The sequence below is a fragment of the Cynocephalus volans genome, chromosome 4 (assembly GCF_027409185.1).
Source record: "Cynocephalus volans isolate mCynVol1 chromosome 4, mCynVol1.pri, whole genome shotgun sequence".
NCBI classification, from domain to species: Eukaryota; Metazoa; Chordata; class Mammalia; order Dermoptera; family Cynocephalidae; genus Cynocephalus; species Cynocephalus volans.
In genome coordinates this window covers 91,950,576-91,970,132 of record NC_084463.1, presented here as the reverse complement: position 1 = coordinate 91,970,132, position 19,557 = coordinate 91,950,576, and the positions used below count along the sequence as shown (strand labels likewise).

The window sequence follows — 19,557 nt, the reverse complement described above, 5'->3', positions numbered from 1 at the left end:
GAGTGCTGAACTTTATCAAATGCTTTTTCAGCATCTATAGAGATGATCATATGGTCCTTGTGTTTGAGTTTATTAATATGGTGTATCACATTTATTGATTTGCGTATGTTGAACCAACCTTGCATCCCTGGGATGAATCCCACTTGATCGTGATGAATAATTTTTCGTATGTGTTGCTGTATTCTGTTTGCTAGTATTTTAGTGAGGATTTTTGCATCTATATTCATCAAGGATATCGGCCTGTAGTTTTCTTTTTTGGTTATATCTTTACCTGGTTTTGGTATCAGGATGATGTTTGCTTCATAGAATGAGTTTGGGAGATTTGCGTCCGTTTCAATCTTTTGGAATAGTTTGTAAAGAATCGGTGTCAATTCCTCTTTGAATGTTTGGTAAAATTCTGCTGTGAATCCATCTGGTCCTGGGCTTTTCTTTGTTGGGAGCGTTCTGATAACAGCTTCAATCTCCTTTATTGTTATTGGTCTGTTCAGATTTTCTACGTCTTCACGGTTCAGTTTTGGGAGCTTGTGTGTGTCCAGAAATTTATCCATTTCCTCCAGATTTTCAAATTTGTTGGCGTATACTTGTTTATAGTAGTCTCGAATGATTCCTTGTATTTCAGATGAATCAGTTGTAATATCGCCTTTTTCATTTCTAATTTTTGTTATTTGAGTCTTCTCTCTTCTTTTTTTTGTTAGCCATGCTAATGGTTTGTCAATTTTATTTATCTTTTCAAAAAACCAACTTTTTGATTCGTTGATCTTTTGAATTGTTTTTTGGTTTTCAATTTCATTCAGTTCTGCTCTGATCTTAATGATTTCTTTCCGTCTGCTAACTTTAGGTTTGGATTGTTCTTGTTTTTCTAGTTCTTTAAGGTGAAGTGTTAGGTTGTTCACTTGCCATCTTTCCATTCTTCTGAAGTGAGCATTTAATGCAATAAATTTTCCCCTCAATACTGCTTTTGCAGTATCCCACAGGTTTTGGTATGATGTATCATTGTTTTCATTAGTTTCAATAAACTTTTTGATTTCCTGCTTGATTTCTTCTTGGACCCATATGTCATTAAGTAGAATGCTGTTTAATTTCCATGTGTTTGTATAGTTTCCAGAGTTTTGTTTGTTATTAATTTCTAGTTTTAATCCATTGTGGTCTGTGAAGATACATGGGATAATTGCAATTTTTTTGAATTTATTGAGACTTGATTTGTGACCTAATATGTGATCTATCCTGGAGAATGATCCATGTGCTGATGAGAAGAATGAATATTCTGAGGTTGTTGGGTGGAATGTTCTGTAGATATCTGCCAATTCCAATTGGTCTAGAGTCTTGTTTAGATCTTGTGTTTCTCTACTGATTCTTTGCCTAGATGATCTGTCTAATATTGACAGTGGAGTGTTCAGGTCCCCTGCTATTATGGTATTAGTGTCTATTTCCTTCTTTAGGTCTAATAGAGTTTGTTTTATAAATCTGGCTGCTCCAACATTGGGTGCGTACATATTTATGATTGTTATGTCTTCTTGATGGATCAGTCCTTTTATCATTAAGTAGTGTCCCTCATTGTCTCTTTTTATGGTTTTTAGTTTAAAGTCTATTTTGTCAGATATAAGAATAGCCACTCCAGCTCGTTTTTCTTTTCTGTTTGCATGGTAAATCTTTTTCCATCCTTTCACTCTTAGTCTGTGTGAATCTTTATGGGTGAGGTGGGTCTCTCGTAGGCAGCATATAGTTGGGTCCTGCTTTTTGATCCAGTCAGCCAGTCTGTGTCTTTTAATTGGGGAATTTAAGCCTTTAACATTAAGAGTTGTTATTGAAAGGTGTTGATTTATTCCTAGCATTTTATTGGTTGTTTGGTTGTCTTAGGTGTCTTTTGTTCCTTGCTTTCTGATTTACTGTTTGGTTTCTTTGTTTGTTGGTTCCTTAGGTTGTAGATAGTGTTTTTGTTAGCTTGTTTTCTCTTCATGAATGCCATTTTTATTGTACAAGCGGGTTTAGATTTTTCTTAGGTTTTTATGGCAGTGGTAGTTATTTTTCAGGAACCAAACCCAGTACTCCCTTGAGGATTTCTTGTAAGGGTGGTCTTGTGGTAGTGAACTCCCGCAGTTTTTGTTTGTCTGAGAAATATACTATTTGCCCCTCATTTCGGAAGGATAGCCTTGCAGGGTAGAGTATTCTTGGCTGGCAATCTTTGTCTTTTAGTATTTTGAAAATATCATCCCATTCCTTTCTAGCTTTTAGGGTTTGTGATGAAAAGTCTGATGTTAACCTGATTGGGGCTCCCTTATAGGTGATTTGACGCTTCTCTCTTGCAGCTTTTAAGATTCTCTCTTTGTCTCTGAGTTTTGCCAATTTGACTATGACATGTCTTGGAGAAGGCCTTTTTGGGTTGAATACATTTGGAGATCGTTGAGCTTCCTGGATCTGAAGATCTGTGATTTTTCCTATACCTGGGAAGTTTTCTGCCACTATTTTGTTGAATATGTTTTCAATGGAATCTCCATTTTCCTCCCCTTCTGGAATACCCATGACTCGGATATTTGAGCGTTTGAGGTTGTCTGATATCTCTCTCAGATTTTCTTCCATGTCCTTGATTCTTTTTTCTTTCTTTTTGTCTGCTTGTGTTATTTCAAACAGCCCATCTTCAAGTTCAGAGGTTCTCTCTTCAACTTCGACAAGCCTGCTGGTTAAACTCTCCGTTGTGTTTTTTATTTCGCTGAATAACTTCTTCAGCTCAGCAAGTTCTGCTACATTTTTTTTCAGGACATTGATTTCCTTGTATATTTCCTCTTTCAGATCCTGTATACTTTTCCTCATTTCATCATGATGTCTAGCTGAGTTTTCTTGTATCTCATTCAGTTTCCTTAGAATTATCACTCGAAATTCCTTGTCAGTTATTTCAAGGGCTTCTTGTTCTATAGGATCTAGAGTATGAGATTTATTAACTTTTGGTGGTGTACTTTCTTGATTTTTTGTATTTCTGGTGTCTTTTTTTTGGTGTTTATTCATTGTTGCAGGGGGTTTCACAGTCCACCGGTTTAAGACTAATGACTAGGATGTTGCTGTGGTTGCCAATTTGGTATGGCTCCCGCCGTGACTGCTCAGTTGGCCTCTAGTGTCTTGTGTGTGTGGTTGCCTCGGGTCTTGGGCTTCTCCGGGGATCCACCTTTCTGGTCAGCTTGTACTCTGCTGGGCTGGTGGATCACGTACCACAGGGTGTGTGATCTCTGTTGAGCTTTCACTTTCTGTACAGGACTTCTCCCCGTTCCGTGTGCTCTGGCCCAGGCTGTTAGATCGTGCAGTGGCGACCCCACCGGGTGTGTGGTTTCTGTCGAGTCTCCGCCTCCCTGGCCGCACGTCTCCCCCCTCTGTGCACACTGTGCTGGGCTGGGGCGTGTCTTCTGCACCCCTCGTCTATCAGCTGGGCCTTCAAGACCCTGCTCAGCACCGCCTCGCCCAGGAAGTCTACCAGGTTTCTGCTAGGCACAGACGACCGGTCTCTCTGGGTGCCTTTGTAGCACTGTGTAGATCTTTCTCGGGTCTTGTTCACCTTTGTATCCCCCCGGTATAAACCGAGTCTAGTGCCCGCCTGCAGCCTGCTCTCCGGCAGGTTCAAGCGGACCTGGGAACTCTCCTACCACACTATTCCCAACCAGAAATTCGTTAGGCTTTTTTCCAAACTGGTGGTCGCAGAGATGGTATCTGCCTCCCAGTAACAGGAAGTTTACCGGGGCCGGAGTCCAGGGTGTGGTGGAGTGACAGTCGGCCCGCCCGTACTTCCTAGCCCTCCCAAAACTGGTCGGGACGCCCCACACCCCCAGCCCTGCCAGAGAACCTCGGAGGGAGTGGGAGAGGAGGTCGGCCCGCAGGGTCCGGAAAGCCCCGTGCCAGGCCAAGCAAATGGGCTCAGTGATGGCCGAGCAGGGCAGAGCTGCCCGCACCTGGGAAAATGGAGGCAGCACCGGGGCAGTGAGTGGCCTGGTGGTGCAGGCGGGAGCCGCGTGGGCATTCACCCCCCGAACAGAGCTGTGCCAGGGATCACTCACAGTGCTGTGCCAGGTCGGGCGCTCGCTCTGTCTCTGGTTTGTTGCCTTCCGTGTTCTCGGCGCTGCCGCCTCGGGCTGTTCAGTCGCGGCGCCGCTCGGGCGCTCCCAGGAATCTTCTTTAATGCCGGCCTGAAACCTCGAATCCTGAATAGGGCAGCTGGCCGCCTTCAGTGCGGCCCCAGCCTCCGGGATCCTGGCTGCATCCACAGCAGCCCTGGCGCCGTGTTCCCTGTTTCCAGACTCGCTTTTGCAGCTAAGAATCAGTTCTTTTCCTGCTCCACACTTCAAAGCTGTTGCCTGTAAATGAGGCAGCCTCTCCTGCCGGGGGCAAAGTGGCGTTGAGCCCCCACGACCGGCCAGCAGCAGCAGTCCTCCCTTAAGAGATGGCCAGAGGAAGGTCCACAAGTTTCCCGGCTGCCTGAGGCCCAGTGGCCACCTTTTCCACCTCAGCTACTCCGCGCCAGCCGCCGCAGCCGCCGCCATCTTGAAAACCTTCATATATCATCTTTTCTGAAGTGTTTATTCAATCTTTTTCATTTTTTCTTATTGGGTTGTCTACTTATTCCTGAGTTTTGAGAGTTTTTTATATATTCTAGACACAAGACCTTTGTCAGATAAATATATTGTAAATATTTTTTCCCATTCAGAAAGTTACCTTTTTGTTTTCTTAATAGTGTCTTTCAAAGAGCAAAAGTTTTAAATTTTGGTGAGGTACAGTTTATCAGTTTTTTATGGATAGTTTTTTTTGGTTCTATCTATGAATTATTTGCCTATCCCAAGATCAGCAAGATATCCTTCCATATTTTCTTCAGGAAGTTTTATAGTTTTAGCTTCTTCATTTAGATCTTTGATCTATATCAAGTTAAGCTTTGCATATGAAATGAAATAAGGTGTCAATTTAAAATTTATAAAACTTTTTTTACGTATAGCTAGTTGTTCTAACACCATTTTTTGGAAAGACTCCCCTTTACATATTGAAATGTCTTGACACCTTTGTAATAACCAGTTATCATAAATGTATGGATCTATTACTGGTCTCTGTATTCTGTCTTATTGATCTGTGCCTATTTGTTTGCCGTTACTATACTGCCTTAATTACTGTAGCTTTATTGTAAGTCTTAAAATCAGGTAGTATAAGTCCTCCACCTTTGTTCTTTTAAAAATATTCTTTGGCTATTCTAGGTTTTTTCTTTTCATATGTAAAAATGAGAATAGCTATATCTCAGATTTGTTAAGAGGGTTAACTAAAGTGACTTAAGTGTTTGCTACTGTGCCAGACATTTAGTGAGGGCTCAATATATGTAATTATTATCATTAGAGACATTTTATCAAGTATCTGTCATGTGCTAGGCACTAGGTTAGATATTTTTTGGGTGTGTGTATGTGTGTTTACGTGTATATGTGAACACACACACTCACACTTCTCTCTTCTAGTCTTTTTTGCTATCTTTGTTTCCTTGAAAGCAGAGAGGCAGTGTTCTGTGCAAATGCAGGGCTTGTGGCCAAGTGTGTCTTTATACGAAGGGTTGACAATGACCATCCCCTTGTGTTTTGTAGTGGCATGAGAGAAAGAGAACATGGCTAAAAATAGTTCTGGTACAGTACTTCTGGCATGTTTGAAATCCTGAGGAGGGGAAGGGCAGCACAATTAGTAATAATCTTATTTTATGATTCTCTCTTTATTACTTGTCATCGCATCAGCTGAACTCATTCCAATATAACAGCCTCCTGTTTGAGGTAATATTAAAACCTGAGATGTGTGACAGTTTAAGGCAGAGGAAAGAATAAACTTGTGTATTTACTGAAATGCTGAATTTTTTATTGATAGCTTTAGCATTTCCAGGTCATGTGGCTGCCTCTAAGGGTGATTTGGAAATGGTTAAGAAATTAGTAGAAGATGGAGTAATCAATATTAATGAGCGTGACGATAATGGATCAACTCTTATGCATAAAGGTGAGTTATGATTCCTGCTTCATTTTCAGTTCTGACTCAAATGCTGCTGAGTTATTCACCTTTAAAAGTTTCCATCAGAAACACATGAAAACATAAAAGTTGTTTCTGATGTCCTGGCCAATATCAGTCTGCATTATATCGTATACAGTTATATGGTATTCAATTCAAGTGTAATTTTTCTTTTATGATGCTGAACATTCACGCATTATCACATTGGAGGGTAATTACAATAGAATTTCTGTTGTGACACTCATGTTAGTAATAATGTGAAAAGCACCACTAGAGGAGTTTCTTAAAATAACATTTTATAAATGACCTATTAATTCATGCTAAAATAGAAACCATATCTTTTGAAAAAAGTCATGGCAGAATTGTCTTTTCACACCTTCTACTCTTAAAAATCTTTTTACTTGCATAGAAATATCAGTGAACTTTATATTTGAACACATTTTCAAGATGTTTCCCACTTTTGTCCGCACTCTCCTTTTTTCCATGTGGAATTCTGTAATACTGATCAGTGTATTTGGTCTTTAATCAGACTTTGTCAAATTGTTGACTCAATGTCGGGACTCTAGGAATTGATGCATGCCAATCTTCCTCTTATTTATAAAACCAAAAACCAAATCTTTAACTATTGCACCTGAAATTTTCATTCTGCTTCATTTGTTATATATAGTATGTTAAAAGTTTCTTCATGACTGATGGCAGGTGATTTGTGTAAAACTCTTAGAGTAAAAAGATAGGCTTGTTAATATAATCATGTGTTTAAATTGGACTTTATTTTATAAATAACTTCTGGAAGTCCTCAAATCACATATTATGTTCCCATTAGTTAGGTTTTTAGCTTAATTCTTAAACTTTGTTTAATCTGTAATGTATCTCAAGTATAGAATCTAAGCCCCATGTGTACCAATAGTTTTATAGGGGGAGGGTGGAATGGGAATGGGGGAATGCAATGGGAGTTTTCTCCTATACAGAGAGAGGTCTCCAGATTGGTGAGCTCTCTGCTGTAGACTTGGAGTATCTCACTCCATCCATCTCTGCTAGCTTTCTAGGAGTTAAGCTTGCCACTGTGGGAGTTGAGAATGGGGAAGAGGCTTAACATGTACATTAAGAAAAAAGTTTGCTTTTCTTTTTTTTTTTTAAGAAAAGTGGTTCCCTGAAGCAAAGCCCCTGTATTAGTTTACTGGTGCTGATATAACAAAATGCCATAGACTGAAATAAGATATATATATATATATATATATATATATACACACACACACATACACGTGTATACATATACATACATTTTATATGTACACATACATACATATATATGACGGAGTAAGATTTTCAAAGTCTAGGTACATCCCTATGGTTGGGATGTGCTCACATTTCACTGTAACACAAGATTACTTAGGAGTTACATGTAGCAGAAAACAAGCACTGGATAAGGATTAGACAAACCTAGATTCTAGTTTCAAATCCATTATTTGCTAGCTATGTGATGTTAAATAAACAGCCTCTTTGGGCTTCAGCTTTTATATTTGTACGTAAAATTCTCTGTTTAGGGCCTGAGCACAGTAGATATTTCATTAAATGTTTATCTAATGAATGAATAAATGAAATGGAGAAAATAACATTTGCCCAACCTACTTTTGTTGGTTTCTGCAAGGATCAATTCTTAAGAAGATACTCTATAATAGTACTGTTCAAAATTTTAGAAAATTGTTACTACTAATAATAACTCTTACTTGTTGTGTGTTTCCTTTTTTTTTTTTTTTAACAGCTGCCGGACAAGGCCACATAGAGTGTTTGCAGTGGTTAATTAAAATGGGAGCTGACAGTAATATTACCAACAAAGCAGGGGAGAGACCCAGTGATCTGGCTAAGAGGTATAGGTCCCTATTTGCCTTGCTCCTCTCTTTTGTTTTTAATGTTTAGTATATATACTCTTGTACTCAGAGATCTCTGAAGATTTAATGGAATTTTAGAAGACTCAGTCAAATGCAGATAGAATGACAGTTTTCAAGCGGCATTGACATTTGACATATCAGCTCTTCTCTCTAAAGCAGTGATTTCTCAACTGGGAGGTTGTGTTGTCCCCTTTTCTTGGGGCAGGGGCATTTGGATCTATGACTTGCAAAGATTTTCTCCCAGTTGTGGCTTTTTTTATCATTGGCTGACAATGTCTTTGAGGAGCAAAAGTTTTTACCAGTTTGTTCTTTTATGGATTAATCTTTTGGTGTCATATCTAAGAAATCTTTGAGTAATACAAAGTCACAAAGATTTTTTTTGCCATGTTTTCTTCTAGAAGTTATATAGTTTTAGATTTTACATTGAGGTCTATGATGCATTTTGAGTTAATTTTTTATGGTACAAGGTATACATCCAAGTTCTTTTTTTGTATGTGGATATCCAATGTTTGTTGAAAAGCACTGTTTGTTGAAAAGGCTTTCCTTTCTCTAGTGCCTTTGTGCTTTTGTCAAAATCAGTTGTCCATATACAGGAGGGCTTATTTCTGAGCTCTATCTTGTCTGTTGATCTATTTGTATATTTTTATGCCTATAACACATGAGTGATTGAGTACCATGGGTATATCTGCTGTTTTCCATAATTTCTGGTTCCACACCTTTTTCTCATTTATGCACCAAAATGCTATGTGTGGGTATAGCGTTATTATAGAGATAACCTTGAAGCTGGTATAAAGCACGACCTTAGTAAATGATTGCTGTTAAATTATAACCTAGTTGTAGAGAGATAATGAAGTCTCTAACCTTACTACTTTCTGCATATGTTTATGACTATATCTTTAGTGGTACCTGGTAAAAAGTAAGGATGTATGTATGTATATGTGTGTGGTTATGTTAAGTATGGGGAAAAAATAGAACTTGAGGTTTTTGTGTTTAGTGAATAATTGTCCATGTCCTAAGAGAAAGTATTAAACATTCCAGTTAGCAAAACTGTGGAAAAAATATGCACATTCCATGCAATCAGAACAACAACAACTCTATATTAGTCCATTTTTGTGTTGCTATAACAGAATACTCAAGACTGGGTAATTTATAAAGAAAAGAGGTTTATTTGGCTCACAATTCTGGGACATACGCATCTTGCACGGGTCTCAGGCTGCTTCTACTCATGGCGCAAAGCAGCAGGCAGCCAGCCATGCAAGCAGATAACATAGTGAGAAGAAGCAAGAGAGAGAGGGAGGGTGGCAGTGGGGTCCTTTGAACAACCAGCTCTCACAGGAACTAATAGAGCATGAACTCATTCCCTGTCCACTCCCACCCCAGGGTATTAATCTGTTCGTGAGGGATCGCCCCCCATGACCCAAACAGCTGCCAACACTGACAAGTTGGGGATCAGATTTCAACATGAGCTTTGGGGGTTCAACATATCCAAACTTTATCAAACTCCAGAACCAAGATTATATTACTGGAAGCTTTGTAGAGATGTGGGGAAGAGGAAAGAGATAGAAAATGTGTACGAAAAGGTCATTATCTTTCCATTAAATTTCAAAGCTATGCCAAATGCTTTGGGTTGAGTAAGGATGAAAATTAAGGGGGCTAGAGCTATAGTTATTCCTAAAACTAGAACCAGGACCAGAACGAATTCTACAGTCTACGTTAGGCCAACAAATGGTGGTAAATTTAGATATTATCAAGTAGGTGGTTCTGGGCTTTCTATTCAGTTGGGCAGCTCTGTTTGGGAGCATACCAAATATCTTTTGATATTGGACTTCTTCTCCCAGTAGATTTTTGCCAGTAAAAGTTATGGAATCAATCTTTGGTATGAATACTTGTCCTTAATGTCCAGTAACTTTTTGAGTTTCCTATATAGCTGAATATATGTCAAATTGTCACCTTCAAATACAATTTTTCTCCTTGACTGGTGGGCAGTTTGACGGCAGAATGTACAGAGTATAATTCCCTAAGTTACACGTAAACTGCAGTTTCAATTTGAAGAAGATTGTGGATCTGGTTAACTATTTATATTTTTCTACAGGTTTGCCCATTTGGCAGCAGTGAAGCTATTAGAGGGGCTGCAGAAATATGACATAGACGATGAGATTGAAATTGATGAGAATGATACAAAGTTTTTTGTAAGACATGGTGTTGAGGGGAGCACTGACGCCAAGGAAGATGTATGTCTGAGTGAGTCGGATAAAACAGAGGCCAGAAGTAAGTGTGCGTCTCTGTCATGATTTATCTTGTCAGAAATACCATAGCCACTTTTTACCACAAATTTGGAAATTATTGTAAAGATAATTACTGTCTACAAACTAAAATAATTTGATATTTTTTGGTGAACCAGAACTAATACAAATTTTTGTTCTAGCAGTTGTTGAACATAATAAAAACATAAGACATCGTCTCTGTCTCTCAAGAGGGGAAAAGTTATATAAGAGAAAAAAATATTTAAGTGGCTCATAGGAAACAGGGATAGAGACATCTCAAGGATTTCCATGGTTAGTTGGCAAGCTATTTTTACAGTTAATAATAGCAACATATATTTATTGATTGTCTAGTGTGTGCCAGACACTGTTATAGTTATTGGAGAAACTGAATAATATAAAGGAATTTACGTTCTGATGTTGGTGGTGATCAGGAGGAAGGGTGATAAATACATAATTGATAAGAAAACAGATATATAAAGAAAATAAAATAGGGTGGTGCTCTAGATAAGATAACCATTAGGCATCTCTGAGGGGCTGACATTTGAGAAGAGATGTGAATGATGAGAGTGAGCCTTATGAAGATCATGGAAGAACCTTCCAAGCAAAGGGAACAGTGTATGTAAAGGCCATGAAGTGGAACTGAGCATGATCAGTGTGGCTGAAGTAGAATCACTAGGGAAGTGGTGACAGATAAAGTTGGAGAGGTAAGCAGGGGCCCAATCAGATCATACAGGGCCGTAATAGGGATTTCAGATTTAGATTTTATTGTAACTAGAAAGCCATTGGTGGGGTTTGGGGTAGGGAATGATGTGATCTGATTCATGTTTAAAAATAATACTTACAATAGGTGTTGCATGGATAATAGACTGGGGGGTGGGGAAGAGCATTTTCAGGTGGGCTATGAATTAGGTAGGAAGAGAACATATTCACCTGCCAATATAAGGTTGGACGAAGTTCCTGATATAATTTAAATTTGACCAGTATGCTAAATTGGAATTGTACAAGGGCAGATTAGGAATGTAGGAAATCTGTGAAGATATTCTAGAGTTCCTGTTGTAGGCCTTTAACTACCAGTGATACTGGAAATCCCCATTCTTGTTTAGCTTTTGCCTTTTTATACTAGAGGCTTTCGTTACCATTTCAGAAGAGGTTACATTAACAATCTATGTATTTTCCTTTAAAATAATATTTATAAATATTTTCTGGTTCTTGAACCAAACTCAGCATCAGTAATACCATACTTTATCTGGATGATGGTGGGGAGAAGACAAGCCAGGATCCAGTTAGTCTTGACTGTTTTTGCCTCCAGATTTCCAGTGCTGTGGAAAGCCCATTTTCCTTTAAGGCAAGAGTGGAACTTAACGGAAGGCCTTAAGTTCGGGAGAGAGTTGATTATGGCTTGGACTAGAGTGGAGATGATGGAGATGGTGAGAAATGCTGAGATTTGGATGTACTTAGAAGAGAGATGATAGGATTTGCTGATAGATTTGGATATGAGGTGTTAGAGATTGAGGGTAATCAAGGATGACTCTTAGATTCTATTTGAAAGGACTATTCGCTCTGAATACAGTAGCAGTGAAGGCTTTTCAGAAATGAAATTTGGGCTTTGCTTTGAAGGGCAGCCAGGATTTAGATAGGAAAAATGGATAAGGAAGACATTCCATTCATCCATTCGTTAAATGTTCATTCAATATATTCATCCAAATATATTCAGATTCATATATTTTAATATATACTGTGTGCATAGCCTTAGGCTAAGGGCTATGTTAGTGCACTATTTCTAGTCCTGATTTCTGGAATTCAGAAGACATTCTGAACCTGCCCAGTATACTCATAGTATGAAATTGTGATCAGTTTTTCTTTCTCTTCCATCATTCAATGTATATTTATTCAGTAACTGTTAATGTGTTAGGTGCTGTTCTAGGTGCTAGGTTTAACAAATTTGCTTGTTTCCTAAACTGACCGAATTTTTTACTTTTTAAAGCTGAGAAAGTGTCGATCATCTGCTCTTTGAGAACTGGAACAGCAAGATTAATAACCTACCATATTTGTTCATGAGTTTTCAAAAATAGTTTTATAGTTTTTACTTTTTTTTCTTTCATACTAATTGCTTTATGGAGACATATATGCCAAAGATTTAATTTTCATGAATACCATCTTAGGGACAATCTTATTATTTAAATGGTGTCTTATTTTTCTCTAGCTGCCGTAACAAACTACCATATATGGGTGGCTTAAACAACAGCAATTTATTTTCTCACAGTTCTGGAGGATAGAACTCCCAGATGAAAAAACTCATCCCAGTGGGATGAGTTTCTTTCTTTTTTTTTTTTTTTTTTTTTTTTTAAAAGATGACCGGTAAGGGGATCTTAACCCTTGACTTGGTGTTGGCAGCACCACGCTCAGCCAGTGAGCACACTGGCCATCCCTGTATAGGATCCGAACCTGCAGCCTCGGCGCTCCCAGCGCTGCACTCTCCCGAGTAAGCCACGGGTTCGGCCCAGGATCAGTTTCTGGTGTGGGCTTTCTTTCTGACTTTGATAAGGCCATGTCCTCACATGGCAGAGAGAGAGCATGAGCAAGCTCTCTGGTGTCTCTTTTTATAAGGGCAGGTTATATAGGGCCCTAACCTCTTGTCATCTAACCCCAATTACCATCCAAAGACCCTATCTCCAAATACCATCACATTGGAGGTTAGGGCTGAAATATATGAATTTTGGTGAGACACATTCAGTTCATAACAAATGGTTAAACATTAAAGTACTCCAAATCAGTGGGTAAAAGTGGGAGCACTTCCTTCTCACAAGGAGCCATGTGATTAGGTTGATGCAGATAGATATACAGGAGCCAGTAGGACAATGACTTATCGCATATATAAAAATCATGTGTTTATTATTGAACATATTGGAACTAAGTTGAAGTCTAGTAGTTGGAGCAGATTTCAATTTCTATAGCATGTCTACCTGTGGTTCAGCTACTGGCATATAACTCTACTACCAGAATTTTTATTCTCCAAAATCCTGATAATAATAATAGTTTACATTTTGGTAGTGTTTTACAGTTTACAGAACACTTCCACATGCATTCACAGGAAGCCTATGAGATAGGTAATAGCTCTGTTCTCCCTTAAGAAACTGTGTGTATCCAGTCACTGTGTAAAGTCTGAACAACTTAGCTTCTCTGAATCTCAGGCTCTTTAATTATCAAATAAGGGTATTGTACTAAATGAGTGTTTCTTAAGATAGAACAGAGATATTACCTATCTCATAGGCTTCCTGTGAATGCATGTGGAAGTGTTCTGTAAACTGTAAGAGGCTCTCTCATAGAAGAAAGGTGAGAAGGATCTGTCTGAACTGAGGCTAACCAAAACAAAGGCAGCTGTAAGTGAGTGAGTAGAGCTTGGGTATTAGATTCAGACATCACAGCTTTACCATTTTCTAGTTGTGTTTCTCTCCGAGCCTCAGTTTCCTCACCTGTAAAAGTAAGAATAGTAATATAATGTCACCCAACAGGGTTGTTATAAAGATTTAATTAATGCACTAGAGAATGGGATGTTCCTGTCTTCTGGAAGAGGCTCAGTAAATGTCAGTTCTTTTCCTCTTTATCTCTGGAGAGTGTTTTTAGTTATTCTGGCAGGAAGAATTAGTTGTACCCAAACTGTATTTTTTAATGAAAATTTCTAATTTATATATAGATTTCTTTTTTTCTTTCTTTTTAAAAATTTTTTAATTGATCCCAGAACATTGTCAGGCAGATCTTTACTCTCCAGGGGAGAGTGGAAGCCTCCTGCCTGATAAATGTAACCAAGGGAGAACCTGAAGAAGCTGACTTCAGGTGCTCGCAACCAACAGCCCACCCAGATCACCCTACAATGAGGCTCAGAGTTAATGATCCTTTCAGAATTTTCTGATAGCTTTTTACAAACAGCTTTATAGAGATAAAATTCACATACCCATATAATTTTGGAATAGGTCTGGGATGGGGCTCAATCATGTACATTTTTAAAAAGCACACCAGCCAATTCTGGTGTATGCAGTTTGGCACCTATAGCTCTAATCTCTTGGTAGATAAATGAAGTAAATTAAGAAGAAGAGGCTGTGATTTGGTAAACTGATCCAGTAAAGCAGCATTTCTCAGCTTTTGTACTGTTGACATTTTGGGCCAGATAATTATTTTTGTTGAGGGGGGCTGTCCCGTGCATTGTAAAATGTTTAGTAGCATCCTGAGTCTCTACCTATTAGTTGCCAGTAGCTCAGCCTGCCCCTCCTCACCTTCAAGTCGTGTCAAGCAAAAATGTCTCCAGATGTTGCTGAATGTCCTTTGAGGTAGAAAATCACCCGAGGTTGAGAACCATTGCCATAAAAGATGGAAAAATCATAGTTTTGATAGAGAAAAGCTCAAAACAGCTGTCAACACACTTCCTTCTCTTAGTATCCTCTTGCATAGATATGATAAGTGACTAATCACAGAATTTGGGGCTGGATTAGTTTGGGTTTGTTTTAAATTAATCAAGCATATTTCAGTTTTTCTGGCATACAGGAGTTTATGCATGGTTCTGTAAAATACCAGTAGTTCTAAAACACCGCTAGTCTTCTTTAAACCTTCTTGTTCATATCATTAACAGTCACAATAATCGGATGCACACTCCAATAACAGGGAAAGAATCCTCCATTTAGGTATTTCATTGCTTGCTCATGCTAATATTCTGATATTTATCCTTCTCTGTATATGTAACCCTCCCTTCATCGCCTCCTCTCCCCCAAACCACACAGACAGTGGCTCTAGAGGAAGAATATGCTTTAGAGGACCAACATCCTGTGAGCACATGAGCTGTTATCTGTCTAAACTAGGTTGCTATTCAACTCTGTCTTGCAGTGAGAGCTTATAAGAAAATTGTAGAATTGAGACATCTCTTGGAAATTGCTGAGAGCAACTATAAACACTTGGGAGGGATGACAGAAGAAGATCTAAAGCAGAAGAAAGAACAGCTCGAGTCTGAAAAGTAATGTCCTTAAAACTTTAATCATGTGTTTTTTAGTTACCTCTCTAAATGCCATGTAAGGGTTTGTTTTTCAGCAACTTACTATTTCGTCCTGTTTTCCTCCCAAGCCCCCAGATGGAGAAGGAATTAATTTTTTTAAACTTGTAGTAAAATACACATACCATAAAATTTACCATCTTAACCATTTTTAAGTGTACAGTTCAGTAGTATTAAGTACACTCACATTGCTGTATATCCAATCTCCAGAACTCTATTCATCATGCAAAACTGACACCCTATAAGGAGTTAATGTTTTTTTGAGAACACAGCTACTTTGAACTTTTCAGCCAGCACAGATGACACAGTACTGAACATCCTTGTGATACTATACTGCCCATTCATGAATCTGAGACCCAGTCCTGTGTTCACATACTATATTACCCATCTGAGAATGCTCTTGTGCCTAGAGGCAGTGAGCAGTTACATAGCTGTCTTCACCTTTTACTTCCTGTACTCTAAATTGGCTCTCTGGCCATTGGATACCTCTCCAATTAATTAATGGCTCTTGGAATAGAGGATGCTTTGTACCTCCTTCCTCCCACTGTCTCTCTGCCTGTCCATCTGCTTTCTAGAGTGGACAGGGAACAAAGAGACAGGAGAGGAGACTCCTACTTTGTTTATTTATTTATTTAGAGACTTCTAGTTTAATCAAACATGGGTCTTTAAAGAGCACTGCACGTGGATTCCCTGCCTCATTTTCTGCTTTCCCTGCCCCTTCCTTTGGTTGTCTCTTTCTCTCATACTCTTAGAACCTCCTGTTTTCCTTTCCTCCATCTCCTTCTGAATCTAGCCTCAGTAAGAGGTCTGATAAATGTATTTACAGTAATATCAAAATCTTTGATAAGGGTTAATGTGTATCCTTCTACAGATGTGTACCTGGGAATTTAAATAGAAGACAAAATCTGAGGCTGAAATACTCTACCTCTTAGTGGGATTTTAGATGCTAGGAAGCCTGTGGTAGACCTTTTTTTTTTTTTTTTAAAATCAGGGTTCTTCTTGGTGTCTCACAAATCACATCGTATAGGTAGCTGTCCACTACTTCTAAACTGCTTAAAATGTATTTTGAAATATAGAATAGTTTTAGTATTGGCCTTGGCCTATGAGCCTAGCTCAAAGTTCTTAGGTGCCTTTTAGTTTAGAAAAGTACTTCACAGGGGAGTGTTTGTTATCTAGTAATGAGCTTTAAGTTTTTGTTTCCTTTGCTTCTCTTCTGAAGCAGATACTATATTACCACTACTGCTTGTATTACTTCTGAGTACTGTTTTATGCCAGGCATTAGATCAGCCCCTTATGTACATTATCTCTTGCAATTTTCACATCTCCATGAGCTATTATCTCACTATATGATTAGGAAATCAAATCTTAATATAGAGGTTAAGTAACTTGCGTAAAGTCACAAAAAAGTGTAGTAAGGGTCAGGGGCGGAGCCAAGATTTTAGCCTGAGTCTGTGATTCCAATCATGTTTAGGATCATTTGATTTTAGTAGTCCTACTGGAACTTTTACTCTAGTGGTCACAGAATAGCCTATTGGTGTGAAATGGTTATACTATTGATGTAAGTGATTTTTGAAAAGAATTTTTTTAAAAAGATTATTTTAGCTTTTGTGCCAGAATGTAGTTTCATATAAACTGAGACTGCAGTATTTCTTCTAAATTCAACCCTGAGTGTGCTTTAATTCTTCTCTAGCATTTGTTCTCTACTTTGTGTTAAGTGCATCTTGAGACATTACTCTTTGGGTACAAACTTCTGATCTATATATAGTTGTAAAGAAAAACTGGGTAAATGTTGGTTTGGGGGATGTCCTTTTGCTTCTGCTGTTATCCATTACTTAGATCAACCTCACTGTCCTGGGGTTGATTTTCCCTACTTATTTGCTGAGCTTCTAGGCTTCCACAATTGACTTTCTTCTTTCCTATCCCCAGTCTTAACCCTACTCACCTCTGTACCAGAACTACTACTGTATACTCTTAGATTGCCCTCGAGACCTGGTACCCAACCCAGCTTGCCTTAGGAGCTCTGTTCCCCTCACCATCCAGCTATAAGGCAGAAAAAATCCCTGGTTAAAGTCACAACATCTCTTGTCTGTATTATTGTAAATTTCCTCCTGATAGGTTGCCCAGCTTCCTGTCCCTGCCCCTTCACCTCCACCCTGCTGCCCTAATCTATTCTCAACACAGCATCCAGAGTAATCATATTAACACTTAAATCACATCATGCCATTTCTCTGCTCACATGTTCCAATGGCTTCCCATTTCACACAGTAGAAGCCAGAGTCCTTACTATGACTTATAAGGCCCTACTTCTTCTGGCTTTCTTTTACCTCTCTGACCTACACTACTCTCCCTTTTATTCTTTAAAGTACTCCAGCCACATTGGCCTCTGGTTTTCTTGTGCTTCACCAGGCATATTTCTGCCCTTGGGGTCTTTGCATTTGTTGTTCCCTCTCTCTGGAACACTCTCCCCTGATGGCTACATGGTTCTCTCTTGTTTCCTTCAGAACTTTGTTCAGAAACTGCCTTCTCAGTAAAGACTTCCCTAGCCACTGTGTATGATGTGTTAACCCCCTCCTCCACAACATTTGATATTATTTCCTGTTTTATTTTTTTCTCCCTTAGCACTTATTACCTTCCAACATATAATATATTTTGTTATTTATTTTCTTTACTGTCTTCTTCCACTACTAAGGTAAGGTCCAAGAGGGCAGATTTTAACCTTTTGTTCACTATTATATCCCCATTGCCTAGATCAGTGCTAACTTGTAGTAGACCCTCAGTACATATTTGTTGTACATACATGCTTTCTTTGTTTTATTTGCCTTAAATAAAATGCATGTATACTTTCCACGACTGGCAAAAATAATTGATAGTTGACATTGGAGATTGACTGAAAAAACATTTTTTGACAGGACCATCAAAGAGCTACAGGGTCAACTGGAGTATGAACGACTACGTAGAGAAAAATTAGAATGTCAACTGGATGAATGTCGAGCAGAGGTGGATCAACTCAGGGAAACACTGGAAAAAATTCAGGCCCCTAGCTTTGTGGCTATGGTTGGTATTCTTCATAACACTTATTTTTCTCAAGAAATAGCATATAAGAGTAGCTAAGAGTACAAGCTTTGGGCTGGGGCTGTTTGGGTTTGAATCCTGGCTACACCCTTTTCTGATTTGGGTAAGTCATTTAACCTCTTTGTGTTTCAGCTGTAAACTGGAGATAATTTATACTTTCTAGAGCTGATGTCAGGATTAAAGGAATATATATATATATATATATATATATATATATATATATATATATATGAAAAATTATATATGTAATTATACAGCGCTCTCTCTCTCTCTCTCTCTCTCTCTCACACACACACACACACACACACACACCCACCCATATATAGATGTTGGTTGGAACAGCTGCCTGTTTCATAAGTGTGCAGTAAGTATTATTGTTGTTATTGTACCATATAAGGAGAAATATTTATTATAAGCAAAGTAATCAATAAGAATTTGGAGACAAATAGCGAGGCTGTATATTTTAATACTCTAAATAACCAAAATAAAGTGCTTTAAATGAAATCCACTTTAGAAAGCCTCAGCTCTTCCAAAGAGCAGTTTCAAGAGTAGAAAAGAGCCAGCATAAATGTTGTTATAGCATTTTTTTGCTCAGATTACAAAGTAATAAAAACTAACATTTGTGTAACACTTGACCTTTACAAAGTTCTTTCACATGTATTGTATGTCATTTGACCTGCCCCCCATTTAACATACGAGGAAACTGAAGCTCAGAGAGATTAAGATACTTGTCTAAATTCATACAGCTAATATGGTGGGATCAATATTCAGTCTCTCTTTTAACTCCGTAGACTTGGCTTTTTCACAGGAAATTTTGAATTTGGAATAGGTCTAGAAAATATAAAAGTGCTTACAGGACAAATAAGAAGGACAAATATGTAGAAGGAAGTTAAAAAGAAACTGATATGAAAACATACAAAGAAAAGCCGGTGGAATACAGAAACCAGAGTAAAAGTGACAGCTATAAACCCCAAGTGGTGCTTGTTTTTTAGGCCATCTAGTCTCAGAATAGAGCAGGCAGAAAGGACACTGGGGAAACTTTGACCCTTACTTTCTCCTGTGAGTGATGATGGCCATGATATAGCCCTGTGGACAGCTTATCATAACATAGTGTAAGTTTCATATTTTCTTTCCATTGGGAAGTTTTTTCTTCAGTCATTGTGGATGAATTCATTTTATCCCAGACCCTGTATCACCTCAAATCTGATTTCTAATAAAATCTTCCTGCCTTCTTTTTATTTTGCACAAATTAATCATTAGTCTCTTTAATTGCCACTTTAAATATATTAAAATA

General features: G+C 38.3%; 1 protein-coding gene across 1 annotated transcript in view; it reads left to right on the top strand.

Annotated features, from left to right (window-relative positions):
* The window catches only part of ANKRD42 (ankyrin repeat domain 42), a 45,244-nt gene extending 27,010 nt beyond the window's left edge, over positions 1-18,234 (top strand). The window contains exons 8-11 of the mRNA XM_063094314.1: positions 5,866-5,991; positions 7,763-7,868; positions 9,982-10,157; positions 18,101-18,234. Coding sequence (XP_062950384.1) covers positions 5,866-5,991; positions 7,763-7,868; positions 9,982-10,157; positions 18,101-18,159 — 467 coding nt within the window. The 3' untranslated portion in view covers positions 18,160-18,234. The remainder of the gene's footprint in view (positions 1-5,865; positions 5,992-7,762; positions 7,869-9,981; positions 10,158-18,100) is intronic.
* Positions 18,235-19,557: the final 1,323 nt, after the last annotated feature.